Source organism: Heterodontus francisci, chromosome 30, assembly GCF_036365525.1.
Source record: "Heterodontus francisci isolate sHetFra1 chromosome 30, sHetFra1.hap1, whole genome shotgun sequence".
Lineage (NCBI taxonomy): Eukaryota > Metazoa > Chordata > Chondrichthyes > Heterodontiformes > Heterodontidae > Heterodontus > Heterodontus francisci.
The window spans coordinates 8,893,615-8,916,118 of record NC_090400.1 but is presented as its reverse complement, the minus strand read 5'-3'; the positions used below and the strand labels follow the sequence as shown (position 1 = coordinate 8,916,118).

General features: G+C 43.1%; 1 protein-coding gene across 1 annotated transcript in view; it reads left to right on the top strand.

Moving 5' to 3' along the window:
- ankfy1 (ankyrin repeat and FYVE domain containing 1) overlaps window positions 1–22,504 on the top strand; it is a 110,115-nt gene that overhangs the window by 2,202 nt on the left and 85,409 nt on the right. Inside the window, exons 2-5 of the mRNA XM_068010069.1 lie at window positions 8,359–8,554; window positions 11,441–11,559; window positions 16,407–16,542; window positions 19,522–19,645. Coding sequence (XP_067866170.1) covers window positions 8,359–8,554; window positions 11,441–11,559; window positions 16,407–16,542; window positions 19,522–19,645 — 575 coding nt within the window. The remainder of the gene's footprint in view (window positions 1–8,358; window positions 8,555–11,440; window positions 11,560–16,406; window positions 16,543–19,521; window positions 19,646–22,504) is intronic.

Below are 22,504 nucleotides of genomic sequence, written 5' to 3'. Positions count from 1 at the left end.
TTTTAGATATGCCCCACACTTGTGTGAAGTTGCTTGGCAAGTGAGGAGTGTGCACATCTCAGCCTGTACTTTTCCAACCTGTGGCACATAGGTGCTGCACTGAGGTGCTATGATGGGGATAAACTACTTGACGTGTAGTGTGTGTGTCATGGGGGTTATAGCAGTAGGCGTGCGCGTGTGTCGTGGGGGTTATAGCAGTAGGCGTGCGCGTGTGTCGTGGGGGTTATAGCAGTAGGCGTGCGCGTGCGTGTCGGGGTGCGGTTATAGCAGTAGGCGTGCGTGTCGGGGTGCGGTTATAGCAGTAGGCGTGCGTGTCGGGGTGCGGTTATAGCAGTAGGCGTGCGCGTGTGGGGGTGCGGTTATAGCAGTAGGCGTGCGCGTGTGTGTCGGGGTGCGGTTATAGCAGTAGGCGTGCGCGTGCGTGTCGGGGTGCGGTTATAGCAGTAGGCGTGCGTGTCGGGGTGCGGTTATAGCAGTAGGCGTGCGCGTGTGGGGGTGCGGTTATAGCAGTAGGCGTGCGCGTGTGTGTCGGGGTGCGGTTATAGCAGTAGGCGTGCGCGTGTGTGTCGGGGTGCGGTTATAGCAGTAGGCGTGCGCGTGTGTGTCAGGGTGCGGTTATAGCAGTAGGCGTGCGCGTGTGTCGGGGGGGTGCGGTTATAGCAGTAGGCGTGCGCGTGTCGGGGGGTGCGGTTATAGCAGTAGGCGTGCGCGTGTCGGGGGTGCGGTTATAGCAGTAGGCGTGCGCGTGTCGGGGGGTGCGGTTATAGCAGTAGGCGTGCGCGTGTCGGGGGGGTGCGGTTATAGCAGTAGGCGTGCGCGTGTCGGGGGGGTGCGGTTATAGCAGTAGGCGTGTGCGTGTGTCGGGGGGTTGCGGTTATAGCAGTAGGCGTGCGCGTGTGTCGGGGGGGGTGCGGTTATAGCAGTAGGCGTGCGCGTGTGTCGGGGGGGGTGCGGTTATAGCAGTAGGCGTGCGCGTGTGTCGGGGGGGTGCGGTTATAGCAGTAGGCGTGCGCGTGTGTCGGGGGGTGCGGTTATAGCAGTAGGCGTGCGCGTGTGTCGGGGGTGCGGTTATAGCAGTAGGCGTGTGTCGGGGGGGGGTGCGGTTATAGCAGTAGACGTGCGTATGTGTGTCTGTCGGGGGTTATAGCAGTAGGCGTGTGTGTGTAAGGGGTGGGTAATAGCAGTAGGCGAGTGTGTGTGTGTCTGTCGGGGGTTATAGCAGTAGGCGTGTGTGTGATGGGGTGGGTAATAGCAGTAGGCGAGTGTGTCTGTTGGGAGGGGTTATAGCTGTAGACGTGTGTGTCTGGGGGTGGGTATAGCAGTAGGCGTGTGTGTCTGTTGGGGGGTTAGTGTAGCAGTGGGGGGGCGGTGTATAGCAGTAGATGTGCGTGTGTGCGCGCAAGGGGTGGGTATAGCAGCAGGGGGGTATGTAGCAGTAGGGGTGTGTGCACAAGGGAGGTGGGTATAGGTGTGGTGGTGGGTATAGCTATGGAGATGGACTGCAGTGAAAGGAGCAGTCACTACATTGAAGAGACACAGGCCCAGGAGGGGCAAACCAAATGCACAAGCTGGTGTTGTTGACTTTGACTTTGCAAGTCAGGGCATTGTAGTCAGATTGGAATCCAAATTGGCAAGATTTAAATAGGGAGAGGTTAGACTTGAACTTGTGGCTGGGCCACAGGACTGATCTAAAGACCTTCTGAGGAGGAGGGAAATAGTTAATGCCATTTTTGTGAAAATGGCTTTAAAAAGGGTGGCTCATTGCTGGAAGCTGGGGAGAGGTTGTGATGGTAAGCATAGAGCAAAACATAAAACTGGGCAGTCAGGAACTACTTTAGGGAGCAGGTAGTAACTTTTTAGAGGACCTTTTGAGGAGATGCTTCAGGTACAAGCTAGGTACATTCCAACAAGAGCAAAAAATAGGGGAACCAAAACCAAGGCTTCTTAGAAGAGGGAGATAGAGAATATGATGAAACAAAAAAGAAGGATGTATGCTGCATGTCAGGTGAATTCTTCACGTGAGAACTGGGTCAAATGCAATAAATTGGGAAGGCAAAGAGAGAGTATGAGTATAGAATGGCAGTCAACATAAAAGTGAACCCAAAAATCATCTATTGGCATGTCAATAGTAAGTGGGTAGTAAGAGGTGGGGTAGATCCTATTGGGGACAAACAGGGTGATATATGCTTAGAGGCGCAGGGCAAGGCCAGAATACTCAATGAGGGCTTTATATCAGTGTTTACTAAGGAAGAGTATGCTGACAAAATATTGGTCGAAGTGGAGATGGTAGTGGTAATGGATGGGGTGAAAATTGAGACAGGAGCGACTGGAAAGGCTAGCTATCTTTGGAGTGAATAAATCACCTAGTCCAGATGGATTGCACCCCAGGTTGCTAAAGGAAGTCGGGGTTCAGATAGTGTAAGGGCTTGCCTTAATCTTTCAATCTTCCATAGATATGGGGGAGGTGTCAGAGGATTAGAGAATGGCAAATGTGACATCCTGATTCAAGAAAGGGTGTGAGGACAGTCGTAGTAACTGCAGGCCAGTCAGTTTAACATCAGTAGTGGGTAAGGTTTTAGAAACAATAATTGGAAAAAAATCAATAGGCATTTGAAGAGGTTGAGTTAATTGATGCTAATTTGCTAATTGAGTTAATTTGCTGATGTGCTAAACTTGAGGAGTGGCAAACAGTGAGGAAGATACTAATCAACTGCAACAGGACATAGGCTAGCAGAATGGGCAGACAAGTGGCAAATGGAATTTTAATAGAGAAGTGTGAGGTGATGCATTTTGGCAGAAGGGATAGGATGAGGCAATAGAGACTTAATGGCACATTTCTAAAGTGTGCAGGGATCTGGGATGCATGTGCATAGGTCTTTGAAGGTAGCAGGCTATACTGAGAGTGATTAACAAAGCATATGGGATCTTGGGCTACATAATAAGGGCATTGGCTACAAAAGCAGGGAAGTTATGCTGAACATAAAGCTCTGGTTAGGTCCCAACTAGAGTATTCAGTCCAGTTCTGGTCACCACACATTTTAGGAAAGATATGAGGGTCCTTGAGAGGGTGCAGAGGAGATTTACTGGAATAGTTCTGGGGAAGAGAGATTTTAGCTACAAGGTTAGGTTGGAGAAGCTGGGGTTGTTTACCTTGGAGCAAAGGAGATTGAGGGGAGATTTGATCGAGGTGTACAAAATTGTCAGGTTCAGATAAGGTAGACAAGGAAGAACTGTTCCCATTAGCTGATGGTACAAGGACTAGGGGACACAGATTTAATGTTTTGGGCAAGAGATACAAGGGTGGGTTGTGAGGAGGAACTTTTTAACATAACGGTAATGACCTGGAACTCATTCCCTACAAGGGTGGTGGAAGCAGGGACGATCAATGATTTCAAAAGGAAATTGGATGGGCACTTGAAGGAAATAAACTTGCAGGGCTGCAGGTAGAGTGAGTGAATGGGACTGACTGGATTGCTCTAGGGAGAGCTGGCATAGACTTGATGGGCCAAATGGCCTCCTGTGCCATAAATGACTGACTCTGAGGTGCACAGGAAGATTGAGGAGATGGGAAGGACCTTCATTGCCTGTAGGGACCAGTTTTAAAAACGCTGTCCACTTTTTTAAAAAGAAAAGTCCATTTTTTTAATAACTCTTCAAGTTGAGTTCTTGTTTCAAGCGCTGCACTTTATGAGTGCCAGATATAGATGTATTTAAGGGGAACCTGGATAAACAATGGGGAAGAAAGGAATAGAAGGGTATGCTCACAGCATGTGAGAAAGCAAGATGGGAGGAGGCTTATGCAGAACATAAATGCTGCCACGCATCAGTTGAGCAAATGGTCTGTTTGTGTTCTATGCAATTAAAATGCCTGATGATGGTATAAAATTCCATTCCCTGTTGTCATAGCTAAACCACCTACTGTTGGTACAAGACAATAGGATAGCCACAGTGATTGGTGCTGATGGAAAATTAGCCAGGACCCTTTTTTAATTCATTCTTGGGATTTGGCAACACTGACAAGTATTGTCCATCCCTAATTGCCTTTGAGAAGGTGCTGGTGATCCATCTTCTTGAACTGCTGCCGTCCATGTGGTGTAGATACAACCACAATGCTACTGGGGAGGGAACTCTAATACTTTGACCTAGCGACTGTGAAGGAATGATATAATTCCAAGTCAGGATGGTGTGTGGCTTGGGGAAGTTGCAGGTGGTAGTGTTCCCATGCATCTGCTGCCCTTGTCCTTCTAGGTAGTAGAGGTTCGGGTTTGGAAGTGCTGTTGAAGGAGCCTTGGCAAGTTGCTGCAGTGCATGTTGTAGATTGTACACAGTGCTGCCACTGCACGGTGGTGGAGGGAGTGAATGTTAAAGGTGATGAATGGGGTTGCCAATCAAGTGGGCTGCTTTGTCTTGCATCATGTTGTGCTTCTTGTGTTGTTGGAGCTGCACCCATCCAGGCAAGTGGAGAGTATTCCATTACACTCCTGCCTTGTAGATGGTGGATAGGCTTTGAGGAGTCGGGATGTGAGTTACTTGCTGCAGAATACCCAGCCTCTGACCAGCTCTTGCAGCCACAGTATTTCTATGGCTGTTCCAGTTGAGTTTCTGGCCAATGGTAACCTCCAAGATGTTGGTGGGGGATTCAGGATGCTAATTCTAATGAATGTCCAGGGGAGATGGTTCGATTCTCTCTATTTGGCAATGGTCATTGCTTGGCATGAGGGTGGCTTGAATGTTACTTGCCACTTATCAGCCCTAGCCTGAATGCTGTCCAGGGCTTTCTGCATGTGGGCACTGGCTGCTTCAGTATCTGAGGGGGTCGCAAGTGGTACTGAACACTGTGCAATCATCAGCAAACATCCCTACTTCTGACCTTATGATGGAGAGAGGATCATTGATGAAGCAGCTGAAGATGGTTGGACCTAGGACACTACCCTGAGAAATGTCTGCAGCGATGTCCTGGGGCCGAGATCATTGGCCTCCAAAAAACATCTTCCTTTGTGCTTGGTATGACGCCAACTGGTGGAGAGTTTCCCCTGATTCCCATTGACTGACTTCAGTCTTACTAGGGCTCCTTGATGCCACACTTGGTCAAATGCTGCCTTGATATCCAGGGCAGTCAGTCTTGCCTCACTTCTGGAATTCAGCTCTTTTTATCCGGGTTTGGACAAAGTCTGTAATGCAGTCAGGGGCTGAGTGGCCTTGGTGGAACAAAACTGAGTGTCGGTGGGCAGGTGGTTGGTAAGTGCCGCTTGATGGCACTATGATCCATTCCATCAATTTGCTGATTGAGATTAGACTGAAAAACATAACATAAATAAAAGCAGGAGTAGGCAATTCAGCCCTTTGAGCCTGAGATGATGGCTAATCTATTTCAATACTATTTTCCTGCGCTATTCCCGTATCCCTCAATATGTAGAAATCTATCAATCTCTGTCTTGAACACACTCAATGACTGAGCCTCGACAGTCCTCTGGGGCAGAGAATTCCAAAGATTCACCAGCCTCTCGAAGTGAAGAAATTCCTCCTCGTCTCAGTAGTAAATGGCCTGCCCTTATTCTGAGACTGTGTACCCTGGTTCTAGACTCCCCAGCCAGGGGAAACATCCTTCCTGCATCAACGCTGTAAGAATTCTATATGTTTGAATGAGATCACCCCCCATTCTTCTAAATTCCAGAGAATAAAGGCCCAGTCTATTTAATCTTTCCTCATAGGACAATCCCTTCATCCCAGGAATTAGTTTGGCGAATCTTTGTTGCACTCCCTTTATGGCAAGTATATCTTTCCTTGGGTAAAGAGACCAAAACTGCACACAATACTTCAGGTGTGGTCTCACCAAGGCTCTATATAATTGCAGTTAAACATCTTTGCTCCTGTACTCAAATCCTGTTGTAATGAAGGCCAACATACCATTTGCCTTCTTAATTTCTTGTACCTGCATGTTAGCTTTCAGTGACGTATTAACAAGGATACCCAAGTCCCTTTGACGTTCAACACTTCCCAGCCTCTACCATTTAAGAAATACTCAGTATTTCAGTTTTTCCTACTAAAGTGGATAACCTCACATTTCTCCACATTGTATTCCATCTGCCAAATTTTTGCCCACTTGCTGAGCCTCTCCCAAACCTCTTGAAGTGTCATTGTATCCTCCTCATACTTCCACCTAGTTTGGTAAATTTGAAAATATTACATTTAATCCCCACATCCAAATCATTGATACGGATTGTGAATAACTTAGGCTCAAGCATTGATCCCCACTAGTCGCAGCCAGCCAACCTGAAAATGACCTATTTATTCCTAGTCTGTTTTCTGTCCGTTAACCAGTTCTCAATCCATGCCAGCATATTTCCACAATCCCTTGTGCTCTGGGGCAATAATTGGCTGGATTGGATTTTTCTTTTGTGGACAGGTCATACCTGGACAATTCTCCACATTGTTGGGTAGATGCCAGTGTTGTAAATGGACTGGAACAACTTGCCTGGGGGCATGGTGCACAAGTCTTCACTGCAGCAGTTATCGGGGCACAGGACCTTTGCTGTATGTAGTACTTTCAGCTGTTTCTTTTATCATGTGGCGAGATATCACATGGATGTTTCTGACTGTTGTATGGTGGCCTCCACCACAAAGCATGTGTAATTGTCGGGATGGGGACAGAATCCAGCAGGGCTATGATGCCCCGCCTTGGCCAAATAGTCTGTCTTCTAGGCTCACTTGTGATTGCTCAGGTGAGTGCGGGGTGGGATAGTTGACAGTGTATAGTGTCCATGTTCTGATGGATTTAATATTGTTAATTCTGAGTTGCCTAACTGGACAGGGCAGATGTGCAGTGTCCCATAACCTGGTCTGCAGGTAGTACAATGCCAGTCTGGGCATCAAATGGGAATGCTGGCAAGCAGTTAACTTTATGGTAATCAGTCCTGTTCAGCGGCAGCGGAAGAAGATGTGGGTCAGACCACTTACTTTCATCGCTTGCAAACTGCCCCAATGCAGATACTTGCAAATCACTGGGCCTCTAATGCAGCTAGTTGGCAGGTCTGCATCTCCAATGTGTATGTAGGGGGGGTGGAGGTGGCACACTTGCTTCTGTGGTGGGCTGCATGCCGAATTTCTGATTTGGGATTTGCTCTCAAGGCTTGTGGTGGAGGTCAGAGGCAGAGTGGGGTTAGAGGAAGCAAAATGTTGCTTCTGCTGGAAGAAAGGCCAGTTCATGGTGGAATGCTTCCATACTCCTTAGCTCACCCGAGCAAGCATGCACCTTGTTCAGGGAGTGGTGCGGGTGAAAATAAGAATGAAGCAGAAAAAAAAGTAAAGACTGAATGTCCTAAAACTTCTGTCTCCAATCTATCTAAATTAAAAATCTTGCGTCCTCTTTTCAGTTTCTCAAGTTATAAATTCCCATGTCCACTCTTGGTTAGGACTGAACAGTTCTGTTCTCCATATTTATGAAAAGGGTATAGGTTCACAAAGGATGTAGGTGCATAATAAAATTTGCTAGAATGATCTCAGAACTGAGAGGTTGTACTGCTATCACTGTGCACACTTGGCTGTGCTGATCTGTACCTGCGCTGTCTGGATATTGTAAAGTGGGGTATGCTTCAAGGAGGACAGAGTATGGATTCCATGGTAGCCAAACAAATTCATTCTGTGAATTTCTCATACCATGGTGTGGAGAGTTAACATGGTGATTGGTTTCCATTTGTGTCAGGTGTCAAGTTGAGAAAATGTCCAGACAGATTAAGGGGGTTCACTGGGCTGTATTTGGATCATGTATGAGTGCTCTCAGATTTTGTGGAGACTATTGTGATTGACCGAAGTCTTTTTGGTGCAGTTTAGCTGTAATGAGCTGTTCAGTAGTTAAAAGCACTGTAACCTGCAGCCAGCAGTACTCATTCGTTATACTCTAGTTTCTCGGGCTTGTGAGTGGGATTCTTGCTGTGACTCCTGCTTTTACTTTACTCATGGGGCTACACATGACTGTTAGAACCCATCAGATACTGGTGGTGCATTATTACTGATAAAAGCTGCCTGTATGCCAATGATAAAATATCTTCACTGTCCTATTAGTTACTCTGTTGAAAACCGCGTGACAATTTGGCTACTTTTCATTTTACAAAATAAACTTTTTGGAAAAAATTAAACCATGGAAATTCGCATGAAATTCATATCAAAACAATTTAGAAAAGGACTTTAAGTTGTTTGTCTTGGGATGGGCAATAAATGCTGGCCTAGCCAGCAACGCCCACATCCCAGGAATGAATAAAAAAAAGTGCCTGTTAATTCGCTAACCGTTTAGTCACTTGTCATGTACGTTTTTGAGTTTAGTTCATCATCTGACCGTTTCTTGTGCCATTCTATCTCCAGCAGAGGAGGTCACCAAGCTGCAGAAACATCTGGCACTCCTCCGCCAGGAGTACGTGAAGATGCAGCAGAAGCTGGCAGAGACGGAAAAGAGATGTGCCTTGCTCGCAGCCGCATCCAACAAGGAGAACTCTGGTGACTCCTTTGTTTCCAGACTACTGTCTATTGTGTCTGAGCTTTATCAGCAAGAGCAGTACAGGTAAATCTTTTACAGAAAATGCTAATGTGTTGACTTACTCTGTAATAAGAGATTGTATCTTGGGTGTAACCAGGTCATTAGAACTGAGAAAAGTCAGTAAATCTTTTGATAAGTTTAGTTTGGTCAGCTGCATTTCCTTTTTTTTTTGTTTAAATTACAGGCATCAAAATCACAAATTGGCCATCGTCCTCAGAATATCTAAATTCAAACAATTCTGCTGTAATCAATTGATATAATTATAACTTGAGTGCCATTACGGCTTGGCTGCTGCATTGCAAAGTAGCCTGGATGGGACTTTCTTTCCTCCTGGAAAACTGTACTTATTAATGAGATGCATCTGCATGAGTCTTGCAGGTTAGGTGTGTGATCCCACAAAATGAGCTGGCAGATCGACTGTAATTAATCCCAGATGGTGTAATGATAAATATTTTAGATTTGAATGCTTGAATAATGAAGTAATTGGTCACAAGTACTGAAAAAACAAAACCGTGTTTGAATATCTACTGTATTACATTCAATCATCATGTCAGGTTGGTGGACTACAGTCTCTTGTTTTTATAAATGGAAGTTAGGATTGTCCATTTGTAGGTGGGGTCAGGCTGGGGGGGATGCCGAAGGAAACGAATACTTTTGATTATTTTACAGGAAACGTGACTATCTGTTGATGCTTGATTTGTGCACTTTACTGATATGCACTCTGTCCTGTCAGGCATTCAGCGTCTTGTCCAGTGGCTAATTTTCATGTATCGGCTTAAGTAACAATGATCAGTGGCTCTTTCACCATCCTCCTCCATGCACTCTGAAAGGCATCATCAGAAAGCATTGGGTGTATCTGCTATATGTTTTTTTTAATAAAAGATTGGGGGTAAATTAGTGATTCCTATCAGCTTCTCTAAGTAGTTTTGTTTAGATCTGTGTCCACGCAGTTAATAATTGGGCACAAATTGTGATCTTCACATTGGAAGATCACTCCCTGGCTTGTGAAATGGAAATGATGGCAGGGAAGTGTAAAGGGAATTTTCTTCTGGATATGTAAATTTATCAGGCCTGGCAGAATGAAGTTGTATTCTTCCTGAAACCTGCTTTCATTAGCTGAAGTGAATGTGCTGTATCATGGTGATTCTATGAACTTGAACATTCTGCCATCTGGTGCTGCAGCCTGGGCACATCAAAGACTGCAGCAGTTGGATTTAGTGGCAATAGTTCATTTTTAAATTTGGAGGGCAGTTTCACTAAAAATTGTATTATCTGTATATTTAAAAGAAAAATAAACACTATATATAAAAATTTGGCAAGTGGTGCTGGGAAGATGTACTGTGGGGGGTGGTTTGAAGTAAGGATGAAAAGAATAATTCTGTGACCAGTATGTAGGGTAGGAAGTCTGGCCCATGAGCCTGCTGTTAATTTATAGTGACAGACATCCATGTGCAGTTGAAGCATCGAAGGTGAAGGTTGGAGAAAAGCACCTAAGTGTTCACAAGTTTGTGTTGGCAGCACGCAGTGATACTTGGAGCCTGGCAAATCTTGCCTCCACCAATGATAACCATTCTGATTCCAAAACATTCCACTTGGCATGCAGTAAGTAACCAGGGGACATTTGAATTCATGGCGGTATCAGTCTGGAAGCTAGGAAATGATGAGACAAAATGTAATCAAGTGGAATATGTATAAATATGAAGTACTGTACATTAAAAAAACACTAGTCAGCAGTATCCAAGTATTAAGAGTGAAGTTGGAAGATTTGAGGATTTTATTAGACTCTGCACTCGACTACAATGGAGCACCACTCAACAAAGGAAATAAAATGCTGAGCAGTAGAGCCTAATCAGTAGCTTGCAGTTAACGCTTAAATTGTTCAGTGCTCGGATCAGACTGCATGTTTAATACTGTGTTCAGGTCATTGAGAAACCAGTGAAATATTCAAGCACTGGAGGCAGTGCAGATGAGTGCTGAACGGCCAATCCTAGTATTGGGTATGAGTATCAGGAAAAGTGTGGTAGATGTGCAGTTAGTTAAAGCTCTGAAAGGTAAATCCAGAACATTGGCAAACTAATCCTTTGTCAGTAGGGCAAATGGGTATATATTGAACTAGTGAAAGTTAAATTTAGGACTGATGTCTGTCTGAATGTTCAGTGATCAACATGTCATATTACCTTCTGGGCAGCGTGATATTTGCATAAACCTGGAATCACTTAAGATATAGTTGGTTGCTGTGACTGGGTGGGATAGGCTGGGCAAACAGAAGATGGATTTTTATCTTGCGATCTTTAGTTGTGGGTAATTTTTTTGTGGCGAATCAAAATTTAATTTGTTTTCTGATTTGATACCAACTTGGTCAGTTGCATTAATCAGGGTACAGTTAGTAGTGGACATCTGAGCAGTGGGCATAAGTGCACCCCTTTTGAGAGTCTCAGTTTTGTGCCAGTGGTATATCCGGCTGGAGAGCCGGCCATGATGACAATCTGAATGAATGATGCCAAATAGGCTTCACAGTCAAATCAGCTTCCAAAATGGCCCATCTGGAATATTTGATTAATTTATTCCCCATTTTATTTTTGTTTTTACACCCACCTCTCTTTCCATTTTTGCAATGTCACCTAATTTTTTTGAGCGCTTGTATCATTACTTGTCTTTCCTAAACTGCTTGGATTCGGTCCAATCTCTGGATTGTGACATTCCTCTCGCTCAATATTTCCCAATGTCTTATCTCCGTAGGCGATTTTCAAAAGTGGGTTTGCCCTGCAAAGTAAACAGATTAGCATCATGGAGCTCCCTAGTTGTGTAAGGAGTAATGTCTGCAGTGCCTTCAATTGCTTATCTCTTTCTAGACTGGTTTCGGTAATAACATAAATGACAAGAAAAATCATCTGTTTTTTTTTCTTGCAGTGACCTGAAAGTGAAGGTTGGAGAAAAGCACCTAAGTGTTCATAAGTTTGTGTTGGCAGCACGCAGTGATACTTGGAGCCTGGCAAATCTTGCCTCCACCCATGAACTAGACCTATCAGGTTTGTGCGCAAGTCTTGTTACCAAATTTAGTCTAAATCACTCTTTGAATTTGTGTATTCTAAACTGAATTGCTGCCTGAATTTGGTACCAGGGGTGGGGGTAGTTTGATGGTTCTTTGGTTCAGTGGACCGATAGGAAGTTAATTTTCAGTCTTGACATTGTTACTAAGCCACTCATCCATGTCATCATAGCCAGTTCTAAAACAGTGTTGGCAGGCCCGTCAAACTGGGTTGACTCCTTGACCTACCGGCTAAGACAGAAGTGAAATGATTTGAAGATTTTGGAAAGTGGATGAGATGGAAAGAGGAGACAGGAAGTTGGATGAAAAGGGGAGGAGGAGAAAGGAAGTGTGTTTTTACTGAGATGACAGAGGAATGTAATTGTAGTGACTAGCTGAAATTACAAAATAGTCCAAGTGTATTGAAACTTTCAGAAAAGCCTATAACGTTTAACCTTGGAAAGTCTGTACTCTACAGTGCCACCTTTTGCTAAAGGGGATATGCTTAGGAATTTTCCCAGTGTAGATGCTAAGGAAGCAATTTTCCAAGTTCGAGCCTCTGGTGGGGTAGCTTCATCGTGGATTATGTCTGTGTGTGTCTTGTGGATGAGTCTCCTATTAAAAATACAGTCATGCCAAATTTTCCTTTGAATGTGATATGTCAATATCTAGGAAGTCATTTTGGAATATCATCAGATGCTATAGAGTTGACTTGGTTGCCTTTTGAAATTGGGGTAGTCAAAGTTTAGATTTGAAAATCTTTTGAATAGTATTTATACTCTAGTGTGACTTTTCCTTCTGAGTAGTGTGAACATCATTTATATCTGATTTTTGAAGATGTGTAGCCAGCGAAGCCTGCAACTTACTATCTTGAGGTTTTGTGGGAATTTTCAGCAGGATATTGCTTTATGATCCCATTAAGGACCATTAACTTTTAAAAAGAGAAAGCCGAAGTCCCAGAATTAAATCTCAATCTCATTTTAAACAAACTTTACTGTACAAGAGTTAAATAAAGCAAAACACTAACTTAACATGACAATTTGAAATCACATATACTTAAAAGTACTTTTATACTTAAAAACTTAACAAAACATGATGTATACTTTTAAACTCTAAATCTCAACAGAATACCCTGTTTGACTTTTACTTCCACCCCAAGAGTTCCCTATACTTTACAGGATCTTGGTGGTTAGTTCACTTCTCCTGGGACCATTCCAAAGCATACCACAGCTCTTAGGAATTCACTTCAAATTTCTTTAATTTCTTAGCTGGCTTCCGAGGTAAGGGATCTCCTGGGGATTCTCCCACTAGTATCCGGCTAGGCAATTCTCCAACTCTCTCAACACCTCACAAATCTGGATTTCCAGCTTAAGCTTACTCTAAACAGAAACACCTCTGGTTCCTGATGGCCATTTGTTCTTGAGCTCACCAATGTCTAAAAGCCAACTGCCTGTCTGTGTCACCAAGCATCGAAATATCTTTTTTAAATCTGACCAACAGGCACCCCCTGCATAGCAATTTAAATTAATCACTTCCAACTCCAAAAACATCTTTGATTTTTTTTTGATACCCATTGTTAACAATATTATTCACATGACAGAGCAATCCCTTCCAGACTTTCTGGCTTCAACTCCCAAGCAAGTAAATTCCACCTGCTCTTTTATGGCTCTCACCTCCCTAACTCTGTGTCTGTAAACACTTGGAGAGATCTTTGAACTTTAAATCTTGGAGTTGTCTGCAACCTTTTGAAATTCCTGCAGCTACACATTTAATTCCCCAAAACCAAAAGTGACTTCTAAAATATTAATACAAACCATGAATTAGATGATTTGTAACAGCTTTACAATGAGAGAGTATGGACATCTTCTCTGTCTGACTTTGACACTTTGCTTGGTTTAAACAGCTGGAATCTTTCCCCTCAATGCAGTTAAATGTTTTGATTGGCCTACTCCAAAGCCAATCTTACCAGTCCTAGTTGGTTTCTAAAATTATCAGTCATAACTAATTAACTTGTTTACTTTTAATATTATCATGACTTCCTCATTCTGCTGAAGTTAAGTAAAATGCCTGTAAGCTATTTCTACACAAAGTATCTCTAGGCCTGTTACTGCATTCAAAGGCTACGCTGAGGATTACTTTAAGTATCAGCAGCAAGTCACTGGGATTGAGAAATATTTAGTGGACAAGTAGCTGAGATGTAGGTAACACTGGTGAAGTGGTATTAATGCTTTTGGGGCAATTAGAGATGGACAATAGACAACCATGTAATGTGGGACTGGAGTCGCTGGTCAGCCAGATCCGGTCGGGGTTAGTGATCCAGGTGGGTTTTTACAACAATCTAGCAGCTTTGATCATTTTTCAGGTGCTGGTGACAAATGACAAGATCGATTGTATTCACTGTTGCAACTTACCATGGTGGGTCACTAGTCAAGTACCATAACCACTGGGTTACTGTACCCATGTTTGGTATTTACCCTTTTGAGAATGCAGTGACATCCCTATAACACAACAGAATGGGGAGAAAATGTCTGCCTTGGTAGTGAAATGGACATGGAGTACAGAGTTGAAAAGCAGTTTTTTGTTCCCTTTAATTACTGTGCAGTATGATCCAGTTGCTTACAAAACCCTCTATCTTCAATTCTGGAACATTAGAAACAAGACATAGGAGCAGGGGTAGTCATTGTAGCCCTTCGAACCTGCTCTGCCATTTACTTAGATCATAGCTGATCTTCTATATCAACTCTACCTTCCTGCCCAATCTCCATAACTCTTGATTCCGTTCGTGCTCAAAGATCTATTGATCTCAATCTTGAATATATCCATTGAGCATCCGCAGCCTTCTGGAGTAAAGAATTACAAAGATTTACAGCCCTGAGTGAAGTAATGTCTCCTCGTCTCAGCCCCAACTAGCCAGCCGAACCCATATCCTGAGATGGTGACCCCTAGTTCTAAACCCTTCAGCTAGGGGAAACAGCCTCTCTGTATCTAATTTGTCAAGCCCTCTCTGAATTTTACACATTTTTAATGAGACCACCTGAGAGCCTGTTTCCCCTGTCTAGACAGTTGTCAGGCAAACCCCCCCTGCCAAGAATGAGGAAAATTAATTTCGCCACGCAGTCGCAGAAACCCGGAGCTGGCCGCTTGGCCCTTTGAGTCTGCTTTGCCATTCAATAAGTTCATGGCTGAACTGATTACTCCACATTTCCACCTACCCCTGATAACCTTCCACCCCCTTGCTTATCAAGAATCTATCTACCTCTGCCTTAAAAATATTCTACCTCTGCTTCCACTGCCTTTTGAGGAAGAGAATTCCAAAGACCCACGACCCTCTGAGAGAAAATATTTCTCTCATCTGTGTCTTAAATGGGCGACCGCTTATTTTTAAACAGTGACCCCTAGTTCTAGATTCTCCCACAAGGGGAAACATCCTTTCCACATCCACCCTGTCAAGACCCCTCAGGATCTTGTGTTTTAAATCAAGTTGCCTCTTACTCTTCTAAATTCCAGCAGATGCAAGCCTAGCCTGTCCATTCCAGGTATTAGTCTAGTAAACCTTCTCTGTACTGCCTCCAATGCATTTACATCCTTCCTTAAATAAGGAGACCAGTACTGTACACAGCACTCCAGATGTGGTCTCACCAATGCTCTGTATAGCTGAAGCATAACCGCTGTACTTTTGTATTGATTTTTAAACTGCTGATGAAGAAAGAACTTGCTTTAAAAAACAATTGGAGACTTTGACTGGAGAGAGACATTAGCATATCAACAGACAAGTACTTCAAAGGACAAAGGAGCTATTCCTTGCTCCAATTTAATCCACAATGGACTTTTGATTACCAGTCATTGAAGCATTGCAGGTTAACTACTAAGATGGCCGAATACACGCACACATATGGTTGGGCCAGTTTGGTCATATGACTGACGATTGGAGTTTTTGAATTTGAGCTTCCAACAGGGAATTTGAAATCAGAAGGCTGTTTTCTCCAAGACTGAGAACACCTCTCTCCTGTCTGCTCTCATCTCTCTCTCACCAGCCTCTGAAACCATTAAAGACATATGAACCCCAAGAGAGAAAAGTCTCCTACAGTGAACAAGGTTTAAGAAGAATACTGGGCCCCAACAAAAAGTAAGAGCTGTCTACAATCAGGAACTCTGCGGCGAGCTGGAAAAACAAACCGCAACAAGAAATCCCCTTTTTAGAGACTGCCTCAAACTGCCATTTTATCTTTCTCCTCTTTTTCTGTCCCTATTTGCATGTGTTGCGTGTGCATGCTAGCGTGGGCGCGGTGTATATCCGTAGGCGTTAACCGTATTAGAGTTTAAGTTTAAGGTTTAATAAATTTCACTTTTTTAAACCTAAAGAAAACCTGGTGTGCTCATTTATTTGCCTTTTAATTGGAAAGCTGTGAACAAGGATTCACAAAGGGGGTGCTCAAAACACTGTTTAAAATTAAACCCTGTTACAATAAGACCAGGTGAAGACCATAAAAGACACCTAGACACCTTTCTTACCAGGTCGTAACAACAGTTTAGCGCTGGGAGTCATAGTCCAAGGATAAGAGGTGGGCCATTTATGACTGAGGTGAGAATTTCTTCACTCTGTTTTGAATCTTTGGAATTCTCTATCCCAGTGGGCTGTGGATGCTCATTTTGAGTATGTTCAAGATTGAGATCGGTAGATTTTTGGGTACTAAGGGAATTGACGGATGTGAGGATAGGACAGCAAAGTATTGTAAAGTTCAGCTGTGATCTTGTTGAATGGCAGAGCAGGCTTGAAGGGCTGCATGACGCCTCCTACTCCTATTTCTTATGTTTTCTCATTGTAAATGATTCCTTTTTCTGTACCAGATGCTGAGCCAGAAGTAACCATGGCGATGCTCCGATGGGTTTACACAGATGACCTTGATCTGAAGGAAGATGATGTATTCCTCACCGAACTAATGAAACTAGCCAATCGATTTCAGTTATATCTCCTCCGAGAAAGGTAGATAGTTGGCACAAATTCTCCACAAATAATGCGGTCTTAACTTTTTTGTCCAGCCCGATGAATGTTTATGGATGAACTTCACAGAATTTAAATCAATGGAATGAATTCTGTTTGGACTGCAGTGGGGATTTCCGCTTGCTATTTATTTCACTGCCAAATGTGTTATCTGGAAATTTAACCCTAAATTTAAGGAAACAAATGTCTGTCAGTTTGAGGGTGGATGGGGAGAACAAAAGTTTGAGGAGAAAAGACCTGGGAAAAATAAATGTGGATCTTAAGCAATCATTGAAGCGTAGATTTTGTAGCATTGGTGGTGACTGCTGTTTCGCAACATCATATTGACTTTTAAATTTATTTGTTAATTTAATGAAGTCCATTTGTCAATCTTTCATCCAGCCGGAAAGAGCTAATTTTCGCCATTGGGGTATTTAATTGTAGGCCATTCTGTTCCTTTAGCCTGTTCCGTCATTCAATTCCTTGGCTGATTTTTGTACCTCAGTCCCAATTACCCGCATTTAATCGATATCCCTGAAGCCGTTGTTCAACAGCAATTTCTCCATCTCAGTTGGCGCCCCCCACCCCCCCGCAGTAAGCTACCACAATCTGTTGGGTGAAGAGTTCCAGATTTTCTCTACCCTTTTGTGTATTGGGGGGAAAAATGCACTTCCTGATTTCACTCCTAAATGCCTTAGCTCTGATTAAGATAATGCCCTCTTGTTCTGTATTCTCTGTTTGTTTGTTTATTCTATGATTAGTTTTTAATTCCACTGCTTTAGTTGGAAGCCCCTTCCATCTGTTGATCACTCTGAAGAATTTTTTTGAGCCCTTTTAACCTGTATGGGCTTTCCATTTTGCTTGCATTGAAATTATTAATTTTTTATTTGTTAACTCTGCTTGGAGAGCGAATGTTGTGAATAGTTGGAAGTATCTTCAGTTTCAAACTAATTCACATCTTTAATTTGCACCTCATCTGTGACTGTCCTCTTAATCTTCTAGTACTGAAATAATTTTTTTACTGTTTTATCTCAGCAGCTATATGCTTTGCCTCACCGCCCCCCCCCCCCCCCCCCCCCACCCCATCTATGTGTGTCTGACCACTACTTGTTTTTGAATGTTTATTTTTGAATGTTCTTGTATTCTTCCCAGTGAACTACCCACCTTTTTTGAACTGTAGGGTTTGTAGATTGCATTATTCATCTCTTAATTTGTTAACCCATTTAGGGTCAAGTTTATTTAGATTAAGCTTGATGATTCTAGATATTTAGTCCACATTCTCAGCTTTATTCTTGAAGGTTTTCCACTTATCCTCTACTGAAGGATTGTTCAACTTCCTCTTCTATTTGCTTTACTTGTTCCCTCATTTAAAGGCTTACTTCATATACTGGGCTCCTATTTGAATCTCAGATCATGTTAAACTTGACACCGTGGTCACTGTCCCAAGGGCTTTCATTGCCTGTACATTGTCAGGATCACAAAGTGAAACTAGGTGAAGATGAGCAATGCCTTTTGTAACGTCCTTGATGCACTGGGTCATGAAGCGATTATGCATTATGTTTATGAACTCTGACAGACTTGATTGTCACCAAAATGATATGGGTTATATCTCCGTTCTTTAGACTTGGAGTTTGCTTTGACTTGTTTAAACATGTCTCTCCATAATTGGTTTCATGACTCCATTATAGCAACAGGAAATCTTTTGTCAAATTTAATGTTTATGAATTGTGTACTGTAAATCTCTTTAATATAGTATCATCACTAGATATTTTGCAATCACAGGCTTTGGAGTCCAGTGAAAAAAACTTTTGTTTGAAAATCTGGTGGATCTGAAATCTGGATATGGTCATATCAATGAGTTATCTCTTGTGTATATTTTGATGAATGAATGTTTTCCTTTTGGAAGTTGGGGAGGGAGTCCCGCTGTGCCCCTCTATTTTTTTGGCCATTACGTGCACAAGTTTATATAGGAACAAGCCATTCGGCCCGAAAGGTCTACGCTATGTGCTCCACACGGGTCCTTCCACCTTGCTTCATCTGGCCCTATTTTCATATCCTTGTATTCCTTTCTCCCTTGTGTATGTATCTAGTTTTCACTTAAATGTGTCTATGCTCTTCACTTTAACCACTGCATCTAGTAACAAGTTCCACATTCTAAACATTGAGTTCCTTATTGGATTTATTAGTGACTTATTTGTCTTCTTTTGGGCTCCCTTGTCCACATGTGTCCTCCCCCATTCTCATCCTCCTCGCCTTTGTCTACGTTGAAGTATTGTTGCAGTCTTCCTCAGTATTAACTACAGCCCCAATGTGGTGACTGCAAATTTTGATCTAACACTTCTAATTCTGGAGTTAAATAATTTATGTAAATTGTGAACAACAATGGTCTTAGTGCTGGTCCCTGTGGAATACTGCTACCTAACTTCTGCCAGTCTGAGTATCATTAACCCCTACTGTGTTCTGTTTTGTAACCAGTTTGCTATCTGTTCTGTTAATTGTCCCATGACTCCACATGTGCTGACCTTTGTCAAGAGTCTACATGTAGTACCTTAGCAAAAGCCTCTAGTCTATGTATATTACATTCACTTCATTCCCATTGCCTACTCTTTGTTACTTCAAAGAATTCAATAAGGTTGGTCACTTTTGGAAACCTTGACTATAGAATGTAAATACAAATCAAGTGTTTGTGAGTTGCATATACTTTCTGACATTGGGATCTTTGTTCAGTTGCAAAGAAAAATGATGTTTTAGCTTGGCTAAGATGCTGCTATTGAGGGGACTCGGGTGTTTTAACTATGCACTCCTGTTTCCCTAAGCATGTTTGTTAAACGCTGTGACCAGCGGTCATAATACATCTGAATATTAACCTCTTATTTCTGCTGGCAAAAATTTGAACAAAATGCATAATGTGGAATAATTTTTGAATATGCAGTCTCTGCATGTAGATTGTCTAGTGATGTCTGTACATTTTCCTGCTGACAGGTGTGAAAAAGGAGTAATGTCACTGGTTAATGTTAGAAACTGTATTCGATTCTATCAGACTGCAGAGGAGCTGAATGCCATTACATTGTTGAACTACTGTTCTGAGATTATAGCCAGCCATTGGGTGAGTTACAAGACAACTGCTTGCATTTATATAGCACCTTTTAACATAGTAAAATGTCCCAAGACCCTTCACAGGAGAATTGCATGCAAGGCATGCTGCCAAATATCAGAGCCTAAACTAAGTTTTATATCCGCTCTAGATTATTTTTCAAATTTGCCTTGAACATTCCTGAGAAATTCTGTGGTTTAACCTTCCACAACTTTTTACAGTGCTGCTCTGTGTGGTTAATGAAAACAATATTATGTTGGACCCACAAACTGGGTGACTTTTTGAAATGCTGTGCATCATTTCCAAATTGAGTGAGTAGATGAGCTGTTCACAAATCTATTTGCCTCACTTGATTTTAGCTGTAGGGATCTGCGTGAAGAATATCCAATGATGGCAGTTTATTTCCAACTCTCCTCTCTCCTTCAAACTAAAGAACTGGATGGGACACTTTCTGCCTTCAAAATTCTGGATTTGACTCCAGTTCAGACAAAGGAACAAGTCTCTTGGCCAAGCTACAAACGATTGGTTGCAGCACAGGGTCTTTGCCAACCAGAGTGTGCTTGGTGCTGACACCGAACGCCAAAGTGAAATATACTTTTCCTCAGCAACATCACTTTTGATTTGCTGACACAAATTAATCCAAAACTTTGAAATAAGGTTTATGCTTTAAGTTCAACGTAGTATGAAAGAATAAACACAATGTTTATCTTTGCTAATTGGTGGCGGATGGATTGTTAATTTTCTTTCTCCAGAGTTGGTAACTACAGAATCCAAGTTACAGACTAATGGTTAGAAATGTCATTGTGCTCTGTCTCTGCTGGTTTGTTTGGTGAATAACTGAGCCATATAGTCCCAGGAGGTGCTAGGTTTGATCTCCAGTCTGCTGTATTACTTGATCTCAGCCACAGTAGAGGTTGATAGTTTTGTTCTCCACACTCCTTAAGGAAAAGATCCTTTTTGAGATGTAGAATTGAGGTCCCCTTCAGCTCTTCAGTTGGATGTAAAAGAACCCTTGGTGCTATTTGAAGATGCTCCCATTCTCTTTGCCAATGTTGCTCCCTCAGCCGACATCACCAAGTACAATAGTACTGAAGACTTGTGCTCCAGAACTAGCTGCGCCCCTAACCAAGCTGTTCCAGTACCAATACAACACTGGCATCTACCTGGCAATGTGGAAAGTGGCCTAGGTATGTCCTGTCCACAAAAAGCAGGACAAATCCAATCTGGCCGATTACTGCCTTATCAGTCTACTCTCTATCATCAGCGAAGTGATTGTAGACAGTGCTATCAAGCGGCACTTGCTCAGCAATAACCTGCTCATTGACACTCAGTTTGTGTTGCCCCAGGGCCACTCAGTTCTTGATCTGATTACAGCCTTTGTCCAAACATGGACAAAAGAGCTGAACAGCAGAGGTGGTGATAGAGTGACTGTTCTTGACATCAAGGCAGCATTTGACTTGAGTGTGGCATCCAAGAGCCCTGGCAAAACTTGTCAATGGAAATTGGGGAGGAAAATCCCCCACCATTGGTGTCATACCTAGCACAAAGGAAGATGGTTGTGGTAGATGGAGGTCAATCATCTCGATCCCAGGACTTCACCGCAGGAGTTCCTCAGGGTAGTGTCCTAGGTCCAACCATCTTCAGCTGCTACCTCAATGACCTCCCCTCTATCAGATGGTCAGAAGTGAGGTATTTGCTGATGATTGCACAATGTTCACCATTTGTGACTCCTCAGATACCGAAGCAGCCCGTGCCCAGATGCAGCAAGACCTGGACAACATGCAGGCTTGGGCTGATGAGTAGGTGGCAAGTAACGTTCATGCCACACAAGTCAGGCAATGACCATCTCTAACAGGAGAGAATCTAACCATCTCCCCATGATGTTCAATGGCAGTAACATCAATCAGTTCCCCATTATCAACATCCTTTTGCGAGGAGCAGCCTTGATAGAACGGGGTGCGGAGCGGACTTTCAGCTGAGCGGTCAATTTCAGTAAGTTACAAGTTAATCCCTTTTTTGTTTCGGAGGACCGGGGACTGCTGGGTAGGGGAAAACTATTTATTTGGGCAGTTTTAAAATCTTTGTCTTTTGCGAGGAGCAGCCTTGATAGAACGGGGTGCGGAGCGGACTTTCAGCTGAGCGGTCAATTTCAGTAAGTTACAAGTTAATCCCTTTTTTGTTTCGGAGGACCGGGGACTGCTGGGTAGGGGAAAACTATTTATTTGGGCAGTTTTAAAATCTTTGTCTTTTGCGAGGAGCAGCCTTGATAGAACGGGGTGCGGAGCGGACTTTCAGCTGAGCTGTCAATTTCAGTAAGTTACAAGTTAATCCCTTTTTTGTTTCGGAGGACCGGGGACTGCTGGGTAGGGGAAAACTATTTATTTGGGCAGTTTTAAAATCTTTGTCTTTTGCGAGGAGCAGCCTTGATAGAACGGGGTGCGGAGCGGACTTTCAGCTGAGCGGTCAATTTCAGTAAGTTGCAAGTTAATCCCTTTTTTGTTTCGGAGGACCGGGGACTGCTGGGTAGGGGAAAACTATTTATTTGGGCAGTGGCAGTACCCGAGACACTACACGTGTACTGTCTCCCACCCACCCTCCTCCTCTAACCAAAAAAAAAAGGACTCTAGGGTGTTGATAAGGTAAGCTTTTTATTTAAAACTTCAGTCCGTCGGATTGCTAAGCGAACAAGTTTTGACTTTTTTTTCGTTTGGTTTTTCAGTAGATTTATTGGGAATCCAGAATAGTGGGAATGGAGGTAAAGGCGGTTGTATGTTCCTCCTGCAGAATGTGGGAGGTAGGGGTCGCCAAGAGTGTCCCTGCTGACTGCATCTGCGGGAAGTGCACCCAACTCCAGCTCCTCGCAGACCGCGT